Source organism: Protopterus annectens, chromosome 15.part0, assembly GCF_019279795.1.
Source record: "Protopterus annectens isolate FY-2018-M chromosome 15.part0, PAN1.0, whole genome shotgun sequence".
NCBI lineage: Eukaryota > Metazoa > Chordata > Ceratodontiformes > Protopteridae > Protopterus > Protopterus annectens.
The window spans coordinates 393,081,809-393,095,597 of NC_056749.1; the positions used below are offsets into that span (position 1 = coordinate 393,081,809).

The 13,789-nt window shown below is 36.9% G+C and overlaps 1 protein-coding gene across 1 annotated transcript in view; it reads right to left on the minus strand.

Moving 5' to 3' along the window:
* LOC122789836 (connector enhancer of kinase suppressor of ras 2-like) overlaps positions 1–13,134 on the minus strand; it is a 279,796-nt gene extending 266,662 nt beyond the window's left edge. The window contains exons 1-2 of the mRNA XM_044057274.1: positions 13,074–13,134; positions 12,852–12,938 (exon numbers count right to left, since the gene is read on the minus strand). Of these exons, the coding sequence (XP_043913209.1) occupies positions 12,852–12,938; positions 13,074–13,134 (148 nt within the window). The remainder of the gene's footprint in view (positions 1–12,851; positions 12,939–13,073) is intronic.
* Between the last annotated feature and the right edge of the window lie 655 nt (positions 13,135–13,789).

Consider the following 13,789-nt stretch of genomic DNA (forward strand, 5'->3'; position numbering starts at 1 on the left):
AGTATTACTGACTTTTTCTGTGCTTCCAAAACCAGCAACAGTGAAATATTTTTCGGTAACAGCATTCAGCATTCTTTTCTCTACCTATCCATTCTGAAAGTCAGTTTGTGTTTACTTTGACTTATAAGGGACAGTAGTATATATAGACACGGTTGTCATAAGGATGCACTGTATCTCTTTCATTATTTTCTCAAATTCTAAAAAAATATATATTTAAAGGATATGACATTTCCAGGTGGGTCTGTGTTAATGCAGTATGTAAATGATTTAGTAATAGCATCAGATTCTTTTCAGCAGTGTTAGCAGAATACCCAGCATCTTTTAACTATCCTTGCAGAAAAAGGACACAAAGTGTCAACAAACAAAATTACAGCTATGGTTACCTCAGGTTCATTATCTTGGTCATTCAATATCTCAGAGTAGGATCTTACAGTAGCTATCCCTCACTCTGAATCATCTTTATTACTTAAAATGAAACTCAGCCCTTCTTGACTGCATGTCTAGTTAAATATAAATGTGCAGTTTTTCTTTTCCTGATCCACCTGTTTCTCTAATATGCTGTTCTATTCTAAATCCTTCATCTGTGTTATCTATTGCTGAGAATGGTAAAGAGCATGAGTGTGTGTGTGTGTGTGTGTGTGTGTGAGACTAATTATCTGCTTTCTTCTAGAAAAGACTTAAAGGACACTCCTATACAAGATGCCAGATTAAATTTGTAGATGGTTTCTGATCAAGATGAAGATTTGGTCGCAAAAATAATATTTTGTTTTAACAAAAAAATAGTGTTTTTTTTTTTTTTGCTGTTAAAAGTTTTCATTGAGTGCCCATCAAAAGGGCATAGATAATTTGGTAGATTATGCCACCAAGCAGATTATAGAATTGTCATTTTTTTATGTAATGATATTGTAAAACTCTAATAATGATGACATGTCTGATTTTGATGAAAGTGTCAGTTTTCAAGCTTTAGCATCACAGGGAGAAGTTCAGAAGTGGCTCAAAGATGGATATATATTAAATCCTCTGATGAAGTACAGCAACATCCAGATGGCCGATTGGTAATGCCTGCCACCTTGCTACCTTACCTGGGAAGGGCATATCTTTTATTAGCCCATGCAGGTAAGGCAGTTTTATTTAATCAAATTACCTGAAGTTGGTATACCACTTATGTCTCCTCTTTGATACTTTAGTATATTAATAGCTGTGCGATTATTTAAAATACAAGTTCAACTACCACCACCTTGGGGACCTTTTGTTAATGTACAGATGGACTTTGTCCAGATGGCTAAAGTACATAATTTACAAAATGTTTTATTAATAATTTGTGTGTTTATTGCATGGGTAAAAGTTCACCCATGTCACAAAGCAAATTCTGTAATTTTGGTGTACCTTGTATATCAACAGTGACCAGGCAACCAGAAAACTCATTTTAATTCCCTGATCATGAAGCTATGAAATGTGTTAAGCTGAGTCTACACTGTCCCAACCATCTGCAATCATCTAGACTAGTAGAGAGGGTTAATAAGACCCTTTCAAAAATTAAAAAAAAAATAAATAAATTTTCTTCCTAAGAAACTTTAAATTCTACAAGAAAATTGAGACCCTATGAGAAATTAATGGAAGATCCATAGCCCTTCCATTTGCTCCCCCTGTGTCAAATGAAAATATTAACTCTAATGGATAATAAAAAGAAAATATTGATTCTTACAGCAGTATCTCTTCCTCCATCACCTGACACCTGTCACCAACTGCAGCTTGGTGACTGGGTTTATGTAAATCCTCCCAAAGAATGAACAGTTTAAGCCAGAGGTGAAAAGGCCCTTTACTTTATAATCCTCACCACACTGACTGCAGTCCACTGTGCAAGACAACGATCCTGAATTTACTCATCCCACTATAAGAAGATCTGTCATGTGTTTCAGATGAATCATCATTGCTAGAAAAAGAAGGTCGAAGTGTGAAGGATAATTCCTCTGCCCAGTGAAACGTATAAGGAAAAAAAATTCAATTAAAACAGCACCTCATAATAAACCCCATGACAACAGGTACCTTTACACTGTTTTAGTTGCTGTTTCCTTTAATAACTTGGTCAAGAGAAAATCAGTTTCCTGTTGGTTTTTCGACAGTACGGTGTGACAAACTGTTGTGTATGTTCACATATACCTCAACATTCTAAGGCAGGGATTCCCATGATTCCAATTCCTGCATCACAGATAACATTTGAGAAAGAACTTAGTGACACTGATCTAATCTGGTGTAATCTGACTAATTTGTAAAGGTTGTTTCTCTTCAGCTTGCCACCACAAATCATGAACACATATGTTATGCCAGAAATGGGACTGTGCCAATGGGAATCAGCAAATATAATGACACTAGACATGAAAGTGTGCTGAACTCTTTACAGTTAAGTTGCTATGACTGGGGACGTGGCATGGGCATGACAGAGGATCGTTACTACATTTGTGGTGATCATGCCTACCCATGGTTACCCACAAACTGGTCTGAATGTTGCTTTGTAGGCTATATTACTCCTGCTATTCAACATTTTGAACACCCACCAGCAGGTAGGCTGAAAAATAAGCGAGTAATCCACTGGACAGAGCAAGTATTTTCAGTTAACTCCTGGGTATGGAGTGCAAAGGACAATGCTTGAAATCACCATGCTTGCTCAAATTCTTCAGGAGGTAGCTAACCATACTTCATATCACACCACAATGACAAATGGAAAAATGACTGCAATATGAACTGTAGTGTTACAGAACCAATTGGCATTCGATATAATGCCTGCTAGAAAAGGGGGTTCATGTGCCCTCATAAAAATCATTGTTGTTCTTGTATGACTGACTACCATAATTAACAGGAAAATTTGCCCAATGTCATGGAGCAGAGGGCCAGATATTTGGACAGTAGTTCTAAAATTGGACACATTTTGGATGGTTGGGCAGTGTATTTGGTAACCTGAAAATTGGTATATTACAAGGTATAAAAACTGGTATTATTCTTTTAATTGTCTTAATATTTTCTGTTCTAAAGGCTGTAATCACAAAGTCTTGGATCGTACCCGCATGTGAAATGATGAATGAAAACTCAATCACTACAGATGAAGCGTATTTATCAAATTAAGAAAAAACAAAATATAATTGTGCATTTTATGACACTAGTAGTGTCAGAGGAGGGAGTCTGTCAGAGAAAAATGTATCTCTCATGATTATTCTACACAAAAAGCATATTAACTTACAATTTCTTCACAAACATGTTTGATGAGTTATTTGAAATTTGTTCATGTTAAAAATTATATGTAGTATAGATGCATAGTTATGCAAATCACAATTACGTATTGTAGTTTTGAGTGTTTCACAACTGCATCCTAATATCAAGCTGCAAGTGTATTAACAGATGACTGAATGTAAAAAAAAGTGCTGAAGGAGTTAAAGGATGTTACAAAGACTGGTTTCTGAAAGCAAGAAAGAACACCCTGTATGTAAGCTCTGACCTTCCCAGGCTGGGATGGATAGTTACAAGGAATGTTGGGGAGTTAGAATGTACTGGCACTAAAATGTACAAGGTCAGAAACAAGACTGCTTAACAAGCCAGGTGGGCCTGTACTTTTCTAAAACATTACTGGTACTAAAAAACATGATTGTTCACACGCAGCATTAAGCGAGAAGCATGAGGGTCTGCAGAAATCCTATTTGACCATGTCAGCATTCTGCATGCATGATACTGATAAAAAATTAAATAAAGAGTGCATATTTTTGCTGCTTGGTGAGACTGACTTTAAATTGTGTAGCTAGTCTCCCAGCACTGACATATGTGGATTTAAATAAAAAGAAAATGTCTTGCACATTCTGAAGAGTTATTCTTGACTCAAGACTAAAAGGTAATTAATGTTATTTATGTATATTTTAAACTGAACTTTAACACTACCTTTCTAAAATCCAAACAATTATCTTTATCTTCTCTTGGTATTTTATGGCCTTCTGTCTAAACCACACAGCAGCATGATCACATTTGCTAATGGTGCCTTCAACAGAACGTCCATGGCTAAGGGTACCTTCAACAGAATGTCCATGGCTAAGGGTACCTTCAACAGAATGTCCATGGCTAAGGGTACCATCAACAGAATGTCCATGGTTAAGGGTACCTTCAACAGAATGTTCATGGCTAAGGGTACCTTGAACAGAATGTCCATGGCTAAGGGTACCTTCAACAGAATGTTCAAGACCTCCCTTTGCCTTCATTATGACTGCATCCAGAATGCTGGCCTTTATGGTACAGAGTTCAACATTTATCAGTTAAGGCTTTTCTTGTCTCTTTATATTTATGTTGCAAAACAGAGCAGACCAAAGCAAACCTCGTTGACAAGCTAGGAGTGAAATCAGGGAACTGTAGAAATCCTGGATTTTCTACAGCAGAAGAGCTATAGTTGTTTGCCAAAATAAATATTACTTACCGTGAAAGTTTGCAATCAATCCATGTGTTAGTCTCTTTAAAAAAGAAGGCGGTAGGGATGGGGGTGGGGATCCCCCCAATTTTTTTTTTGTTGTTAGTTTTGTTGAGCAAAAACAGAGCATTTCAGTTAATGACGTGAGGCTTGGTTTTCAAGAAACAGATTTAGAGAGGTTCACATTGGTATGATCTGCAATGGGGAATAGTTATAAAACCATCCAGACCAGCTTGGGTCTGTGTGGATAAAACACCGTTGAACATATTAAAGCTGAAGCAATGATATTATGATTTTTTTTATGTGGCTTTAACATTAGACACAGAAAGCAAGACAAATATCCTCTAAAGGGTATTAAGTATGGGGTAATATGTTCTTACAGGGTAGGTTCAGTTTATGAAGAGCAACAGTATGAAATTAGATGAACCAAAATTTATTTGATGAATGTAAATTCAACTAATTATTTTGGCTCTGAAAAGAAAAGGGGCATGGACACTGAGGCCATATCCCCAAACTTAAATGCACTATGAATTTATTAGTCTTGTAGAAAAGGTAAATATTCAGTTTAGCAATAGTCTTCTCATTTCAGTGTTGTTGGATGCCATGCCAACAAATATCCATTCATAAAACTGGATTCTACTAAATCTATAGGCACTCGACTCCCAACTAGCTGCTCTAACCTTGTCACTAAACAGAGTATTTGCACTGTATATACTGCTTTACATGGTACAGTTTTATGGACCATTCTATAGGGAGAATTTGCTTCCTAGGATGGCTCTATGGAAAACAATGGGTGGGAAGAGTACTTAAGTAGCTTATACAACAGACAATAGCAATGAAAGAGGGGATGAAGGGACTTGAGTTTGGAAATCAGATTTACATAAATGGCAGAGGCCAGAGGCACAGCCTTATAAAGCAACAAAATAAAAAGGGGAAAAATCAAGGAAGAAGCAGGCTGGTTAGAGAGGGATTCAATCTAATAAAGCCAACTTTGGAGCTCTTTCAGAAACTTCAGCTTAATGTCTCAGCAGAGTGTGGGGCAAACACAAAGGACAGGAGAACAGAAAGGCACTGGAATGCAACTTCTCTGAGCTGCAGGTGAGAATTTCAGAAACTTTAGCTTAATGTCTCAGTGCAGGAGAGAGCAGCCGCAAAGAACAGGGGAACAGAAAGGCAGAGTGGTTTACTAGCAGTTGTAGAAGGTTTCTGTATCTTCTGATTAACTTTAGAGGAAAAAAAATTGGAGGGAGTAAGTAGGTAAGATACCCAGATTCCCACTGCAAACAAGGGAGATGCAATCTCTTGCCAACTAAAGTCAAACCAGGTACTACTGCTGTTAAGCAGTGGGTATGGGAGTTCTCCATGGATATGACTCACCCTGTTTTTTGCATTTGTGATTCTGGCATCACAGGACTAATATGCATTTCAGTGAATTAAGTTGGAATACAACAACCAGTCGCTGCTGTTTATGTCCGCCAAAAATACATTAAGGTAGACATTATTTTTTAATCCTGGCAGGATCAGCCAGATACTATGGCTAGGAAATGCCTGTACGGCTATCTGTGGCACACAAGCTATGACGACTGTCAGAAGAAAAAAAATTAAAGCAACCACTTTCTTCTTGGTATGGTCAAACCAGATATTATGGGTAGGAAATGTGCATGGGGTTGTCTGAGTATAAAATCAGCCTTTTGTCTTATCTCATGTGCAGTAGACAATCAACCCTGCTGCCTGCTGTTGTAATTCTAACATTCCACAACTATGTATTTGGTGATACAGGCTGAAATGCAGGCTGGCCACTATTGCATCTTTATTACAAAAACACATTAATATACCCATTAATTTTTATGCTCTAGGGGTCAAATCAGATACAATGAGTTGACAATGAGGAGTAAGGCTGTCTGTGTGGATTTGGGTGAAATAAACTCTATTACAGTCTGTGATTACTGGTTGTGTGTGTCAAAATTATATAAAAAAAATAATCATTATTTAATTATTTACCAGATAATATAGCTAGACGAAGGGTACAGGGGCTGTTTGTGGATTTGCAGAAGTAATATGTATCTGAGTTAATCAAGCTAGAGTACAAGCTGTGATTACTGCTTGTGCGAGACAAAATATTAATATAACCATTATTGTTTACCATTGTAGGCTCAAACCAGATATTTTGGGTAGGCAATGGGTATGTCTGTGAATTAAACAATTTGACTTGCTGTATGCTGTTGTATTTGTGGCTTTGCATAACTAATGTGTTTTTTGGTGAAGCTGGAATATAAGCTATGGTTACTTGTGTAAGACAAAAATACATTAATGTGACCGTTATTTTTCCCACAGTCAGGTGTAGACCATCAGCAATGTGGATGCACATGTTTGCTGTGGGAGGCTGCCTGTGAAAGAAAGTGACCTATTGTTGTTCACCCAGTGTCCACAGTCATCAGTTTGTGTATCTGGATTGGTTAATGTATGTATGTATTTGTGTAAACCAAGTTGGATTTTTTTTACCATGGCAAATGTATGAGCAAAATGGTGTTGAGATACATTCAGAGATGTCAATTGTCCCTGATTTTGCAGACTGTTACCGATGTTGCCTAATATTGTAGACTCTGTTTTCTGGTAAATCATTAGGATTGTAGTCACTAAATATTGGCAAATATCTGAGTTTCAGATTTCATGTTTATGTATCATACTGACAACTGGGTTTCATTCAGCATTTCACATAAATGGTAGGATGTATATAAATGCATCCATTCATTGTCACAGCAGTTTAGTGAGTAGTATTGCCATCTCAGAGCACTCAGTTCTGTGGTTGAGTTCTTGTGGTTCCTTATTTGTTGGCATGTCCTTCCTGTCACTATGTGTATTTTATCAAGCTGCTCTAGTTTTTCCTTACACCTCAAAGGAATACCATAGGTGAAATGGTGCTTCTCCACGTTGCCTGTACGTAAGCATACATTGTGTGTGTGCTTCTGTTTACATGAATAATACCACCAATTTTATCTGTAGACACACCCACACATATTATTGGAAGCACATACATATCTTCTCTGGATAGCAGTAAAAACAGTTAACAAGTAATCTTTTAAACATAAGGTAGAGAATGTTTAACAGACCATCTAAACCCTCAGAGCTTTTTGTGGCTAAGTAACCATCTCCCATCTGTATAAGCAGCTTTTTTTTATCTGTGGAACGCAGTCATTGCAACTTCATCTAGGCTAAAACAAGCTCTGCTTAGAGATGTGTACGAAACGTCATGGTAGCTTGTGGGGGTGGGGGTGCGGTGTATGGTGTGGTCATTTAATTTATTTCTTACAATCGCCCCTCTTGAATATGCACCAAATGTTGCTATAGCTTGTGTAGGAGCCATGGGCAGAGCAGCTATTCCTTTAAACCACCCCCCATCTCAAAAGTGTGCAGAAAAGGTCAGTAAAGTTTGTCTAGGGGCAGTGTACTATTTAGGACCAGCAAGCTGGAATACATTAGTGTGATTGTTATAAATTTCACTTTACTCACAATCAAACTTCAGACATATACATTTTTGAGCTAGGGTTAAGGAGGCTTATTGTTATCTACAACTGACTCCAACAACTTGAACTATGTTACCATGTTCTGTTTTATTCTTTCAGTTCTGTTCCATTCTGATATCAGATTGATACACAGTAGGTGGCTGTCTTTATGGGTCTGCATGAGAAGGCATACTGAATAAATGTTTAGTCTCTTGAAGTACATCACTGGGCAGTTTGTGCTTTCAGCACAATCTAGCATCAGAGGGATAAATATATGGGGGCTATCTTTTATGGAGTGGGGTAGGGAGACAGACCCTATTTCCAGATATGATGTAGCATCCTCATAAGCATTTTAATGTGAACTGCTATTTTGCCTAATGTAGCTTATATTTTTCTTGGAAGGAAAAAATAAGAAATGTTGGCCCATGCTTTTTTGTTCAGGCCAACATTGGTTCAAAAAGGCTGGAAAATAGTTTGAAATTGTACTTATATAACATGAAGAACTTTCACAGTTTCTGGAGGTCAGTGGCTTTTTCACTTATAAGCTCAACAGTTATTACAGTCGGTCTAGTTATGGTATGCTGAAAGGATGCAGAAAAAAATGAAGTAAGACAAAATGTGAAAAACACAGAAAAAAAGAATCTGGATAAGATAATATAAACAGGGTGGAAATGGGGATGTGGTGGAGGCACTGGGGGTATGTACCTAGGGTGTAGTGAGCTCTGGGGGGGGGGTATTGTGGAGATCTTTCAGTGGCTTATCAGTGGCTTATTTCACTTATAAGCTCAACAGTTATTACAGTCGGTCTAGTTATGGTATGCTGAAAGGATGCAGAAAAAAATGAAGTAAGACAAAATGTGAAAAACATAGAAAAAAAGAATCTGGATAAGATAATATAAACAGGGTGGAAATGGGGATGTGGTGGAGGCACTGGGGGTATGTACCTAGGGTGTAGTGAGCCCTGGGGGGGATATTGTGGAGATCTTTCATCTAGGGCACCAGCCCTGATTCCCAGACATATTAGCCACTGAAAGGCAAACTGTTGTTTTGGGGAAGCTGTATAACTTTCAATTTTTTTTAAACATAATTTGGATTTCACAAGGATTTAACATAGACCTGACTTCACTGTCCAATTGTCCTGGCAGTTGGAATATTCCTCTCTGATTCCACTACAGTTAAGAGATCAACAGTCTCAAGTAATTTTTTTTTTCTTGTAGGGAGAAGTGTTCATAAGTTTTAGATTCTATGGCATCAGAGTCCTGCCAAATAGCTTCTATAATGGCTTAAAGGAACCATAGGTAGACATTTATTTATTTATTTATTTATTAACATTTGTTGACTGGGAAAGTCCACTGGATCAGAAACCCATTTTCAGTGGTGGCCCGGGTAGAACAGCTTCACAAGTATTACAAACGAAAGACAATATTTAAAATACAATTAAAGTATTACAGAAAAAACAGGGAGAAAAACATATTACAATTTACATTTCTTAGGATTTACATTAAATTGAACTAGACAAATCTATACAATAGAATGAATGCTACATTAATAGACAAGGCATGGACTAAGATACATTGCTTTCTTTGTTAAGATTATGGTATCCTGTTATAGTAGGAATACATCTAGTAAAATGTGCAGACTGGGTTTTGCAAAGTATTTGGTGAAATGTACTGTTTAAGGTGGTTTGCTCCTGAGGCAAGTGCAGGATGGATTGTTTAGATAATGTTTTTTAGAGCCACTTTAAAAGTTTTTGGGTGGTCAATTTGGGTTATTTCTGATGGAAGGTTATTCCATAGTCTAGCTATGGTATGGGAGAACAGACATTGTCCTGCTCTTTTGTTGGGTTTAGTTACAGTAAGCATGTGTTTACAGGAAGATCTTAGTGTTCTTGTGGGGGTATATATTTGTAGGATTGAGTTGAGGGCAGGGCAGTTATTTGATTTAGAAATTAGTTTGTGGGTTAAGGTTAGTTGGGTGTATTGTAGATGCTGGTAAAAGTCTAGCCATTTTAGCTTGGTGATAGCATGGTAGTGATGAGAACAGTGTGATATTTCTGAGGTGAATTTGGCTATTTTGTTGTAACAGGATTGTAATTTATTACTAAGGGTTGTGTGCAGATTAGTAAAAATGGCACTACCATATAGAAGGGAGGGGATGAGTAGGGTACTGGCTAGTTTTATTTTGGTATTTTTATCCAAGTAGAGCTTGTGGTGATATAGTTTACCTAGTTTAAAATGGGTTTTCTTTATTGCAGTTAGGATGTGTGGTTCGTATGTGAGTTTGTTATCTATTGTTATACCTAGTAGTTTGGCTGTTTTCACTATTTCTATTTCTGTGCCATCTTTAGCAAGGATTTTGAAGTCAAAGTCAGATGATTTTGTAGAAAAAAGTAGAAGTTTAGTTTTTTGAGGGTTTAGCATAAGTTGTGCATTAGTAAGCCATGATTTGATAGAAGAGTTTGCATGTTCTCCCTGCATTCGTGTGGGTTTCCTCCAGGTACTCCGGTTTCCTCCCACATTCTAAAGACATGCTTCTGGAGCATTTCTCCCCGGGCCTCCACTGAAAACAGGATCTGTGGAACCTAGTTGGACTTTCCCGGTCAACAAATGTTAAATAAAATAAAATAAAAAATAAAAAAAAAGTAAAGGCCTGTGAGGAGCTCTGAGAAATTTTTAGAGGTAGATAGTGTTGAATCATCGGCATAATTGATGACATTCTGGATGTTACAACTATGCTTGTGATCTTGAAGGCCATCAACATTCCCACATATTCCAGGCATAAAATTGTGGTTACTCATCTATTTACCATGTCTAAATATAAAAGTAGTCACTCTGATTGGTAGACAGGTTTTGTTCCGTAAGCAGCTTGTGCACTGGGGAAAATATCTGTCATGCCACCAGCGTTGTTAATGTGATGATGAAATAAGGTTTTAAGTGTGGGTGTTCATAGGGTTCACTGGTTCTGGGGAAGTGCAGCAGATTAAAAAGGACAGAGTGTTTGACAGCAAGAAAATCAGAGCGCATATCACCACTAAAGAGCCACCGTGAGACACAGTACAATGAGAAAACCTTTAACCTTTTAGCACAGAGCATCAGCTTTCATAATTAGGAATCTCAGAGGCCTCTTGGATTGGATTAGTTGCTTAGAAAGGTACAGGCCAAATGGGGAATTGTTTCAGTGATAAGCTTGATAAGGGCTGTTAAAGAGGCTACAGCTTGTTAAGGCCTAGAGGAGGCACTTCTAGAGATTAGTTTTGCTAGGTGTAATTAGTTTTCCTACCACAACTGAGATATGGTGGTCAAAGGAAAGATAATTTTCAATATACCTACCTAGATCTCTAATGACTGTCAGTTCTTAGGGGAGTGACCATAATACAATATGATATGATATGAACTAGTGACATTTGACTTCCATAAAATTACAACACTATGTTTTTGACATAAAGAGTGAGCCCTTTGTGAAAAACTATACAGTAACTTCATATTTTCTCAAACAGACATTTAATTCTGTAAATATTGTTAGAGAAACGCATTTGCTTATCATCCTTCACAGAATACCCATTCTACAGAAATGAGGCTTAATAACAGTTTGGAACACGGGAACATAGCATTAATACAATGAAGGAAACCAGTCACAAGAGGCATCAGATGCCTAGCCATATGCACTTTAAAATAGACAAAGGGGTGATGAAAAATATTATATGGAACATATATTTTCTTATGACCTAACAACTGAATATGACTCCCTTACAATATATGGTACCTAGCTATCTGTTATTACATGTACCATATTCAAAAGAAAGATGGGATGGTGGCTCACTTTTTGACAAAGATTGTACTCCTGCCTGGGGGATAGCTCTTTTTTGTGTTTATTAAAATCTGGCAGGAAATCCACATTAGTCTGGGGCCTTAAACCTTCTTGTTCACAGAGTCACCATCTATCTTTTCAGTTGCTGACAGCAGTGGTCTGCAAAGAGAAGTGAAGGTCGGATTATCTAAAAAATGTCGCTATCTTCACTTATTCTGAGGATCTGGCTGATAAATACAAGGAAAAAATACCTAAGCTGAGAAAGATGCCGAACAGGTAAAATTTATTTAGAATGGTATTACTTTGCAGCTATGGATTTTTTTAGTACTGTGCTATATTTATTCTTTTCCAGCTCTTAAAACGATAGCAGTAGAGATGAGCTTCAAGACAGCCTTGGACCAAATGGATCTCACCAAGTCAACAAAATGCAGTTAATAAATAGATGATGCAGAACCTTTGACATAACTGTAGATGTTATCATTGCAAACATTTTTTGTAAATCATTCCCCAATAAAAGAATATGCATATCACTGCTCAGATGACACACTACACTGCAGTCTTATAGAAGGAACATAATATTAGCAAAACACATTAGGTTCTGCATCTCTTACGCATGCATCACTTAATTGACTTAATGTTCCCTCTAACTATTGTTGCTAAATGAAGAAGGCAATATCTTTTGTTCATGTTGAAAGCAAAGAGAGTGGCCTGTTGAGACAAAATGCAAAATGAAAAAAAAAAAAAAACTCCTGATGAAACAAAGCTCATTATGGATTAAATGCCTGCAAAGAAGGTTAATTACAGATAATGCAAGATGAACTACATGATGATAAAGACATCTGGGTAGACATTTATACATCGTAAGTATTGTGTACATTACATAAAGCTTTTGCATAACATGTATTTAACAATACATTAACATATGTGGTGACATGCTGCAAATCAAATAGTATTTCCTCATCAAGGTTTCTGTATGAGAAATAGTAAGGAAGCGTGTCAGCTCAAATGATTAGGCATGAGCAAACCATTAATTACCCCAAAGACCTGAAACTACTGTTTACTATATAATGTGTTTCATAATTCCAGGAGGAGATTCTCACCTCTACTGCCTCTCTTATACATATTTGGTTCCTTGGATTCTCCCATCCAGCTATAGTCTGTTGGCATGGAAACAGGTCTCAGGTCACCTGGAAAAAGACCAAGAACCAATTACAGTTTGCTTTTTTACTAGAGCTTTACACCATAAATATTTTTTTCTGTTCTCAGCTAAGTCGCTTATTCTGTCAGTGCAATTATTTTGTTGGCATGCATCCATTAGTTACTTGGCCTGCCTAACAGAAACAGAAAGGTTCTTTCATATAGGCAAGTCTTTTGGATTCGCATTTCTAGTAATACACCACACTATTTCTGTGAGTACAGCCTAGCACAACTGCTGAATAAACATCTAGGATTTTCCAGGATAATTACACTGCATGCTACAGTTACTTTTGTCAACACTTTTATAAGAATTTACAATGTGAAGGAAACAGAAATCAGTAGTACAGGAATGAAACATGCCATATAATTTGGCTCTTAAAGAGACACTTTAAAATGGAAAGCAAAATATAGTCACAACTCATGTTTTTTGAAGAATTTATCTTAGAATCTAAGCACACCTTACATAATTATTTATTTTTACATAAAAATACACATGAGAATAATAATACTTTAAATATGCCTGGCAGAAGATTATGACCAGGTCTGTAATTATAACCAAATTATTATGTGATCACAATACAGATGCCAAAACATTCTCATTGAGATCAAAGCTTGTGAGGTGAATCTTTGCATCTATGTCAAGAACACATGTTAAAGGGTTATGACTGGAGACCTAATCATAATTCTATGTAATGCAAGGAGTTTTATCTGCTCCATATAACAGTTACAGAAAACAGGAAAAAAGAGCAAAGTGTTTAACCAGCTTTGAAAATCCATAAAGAATTTAAGAAAAACTGTCAGGCAGCAGCAGGTCTCTTGTTTTATTTGCTTAAGAATTCTA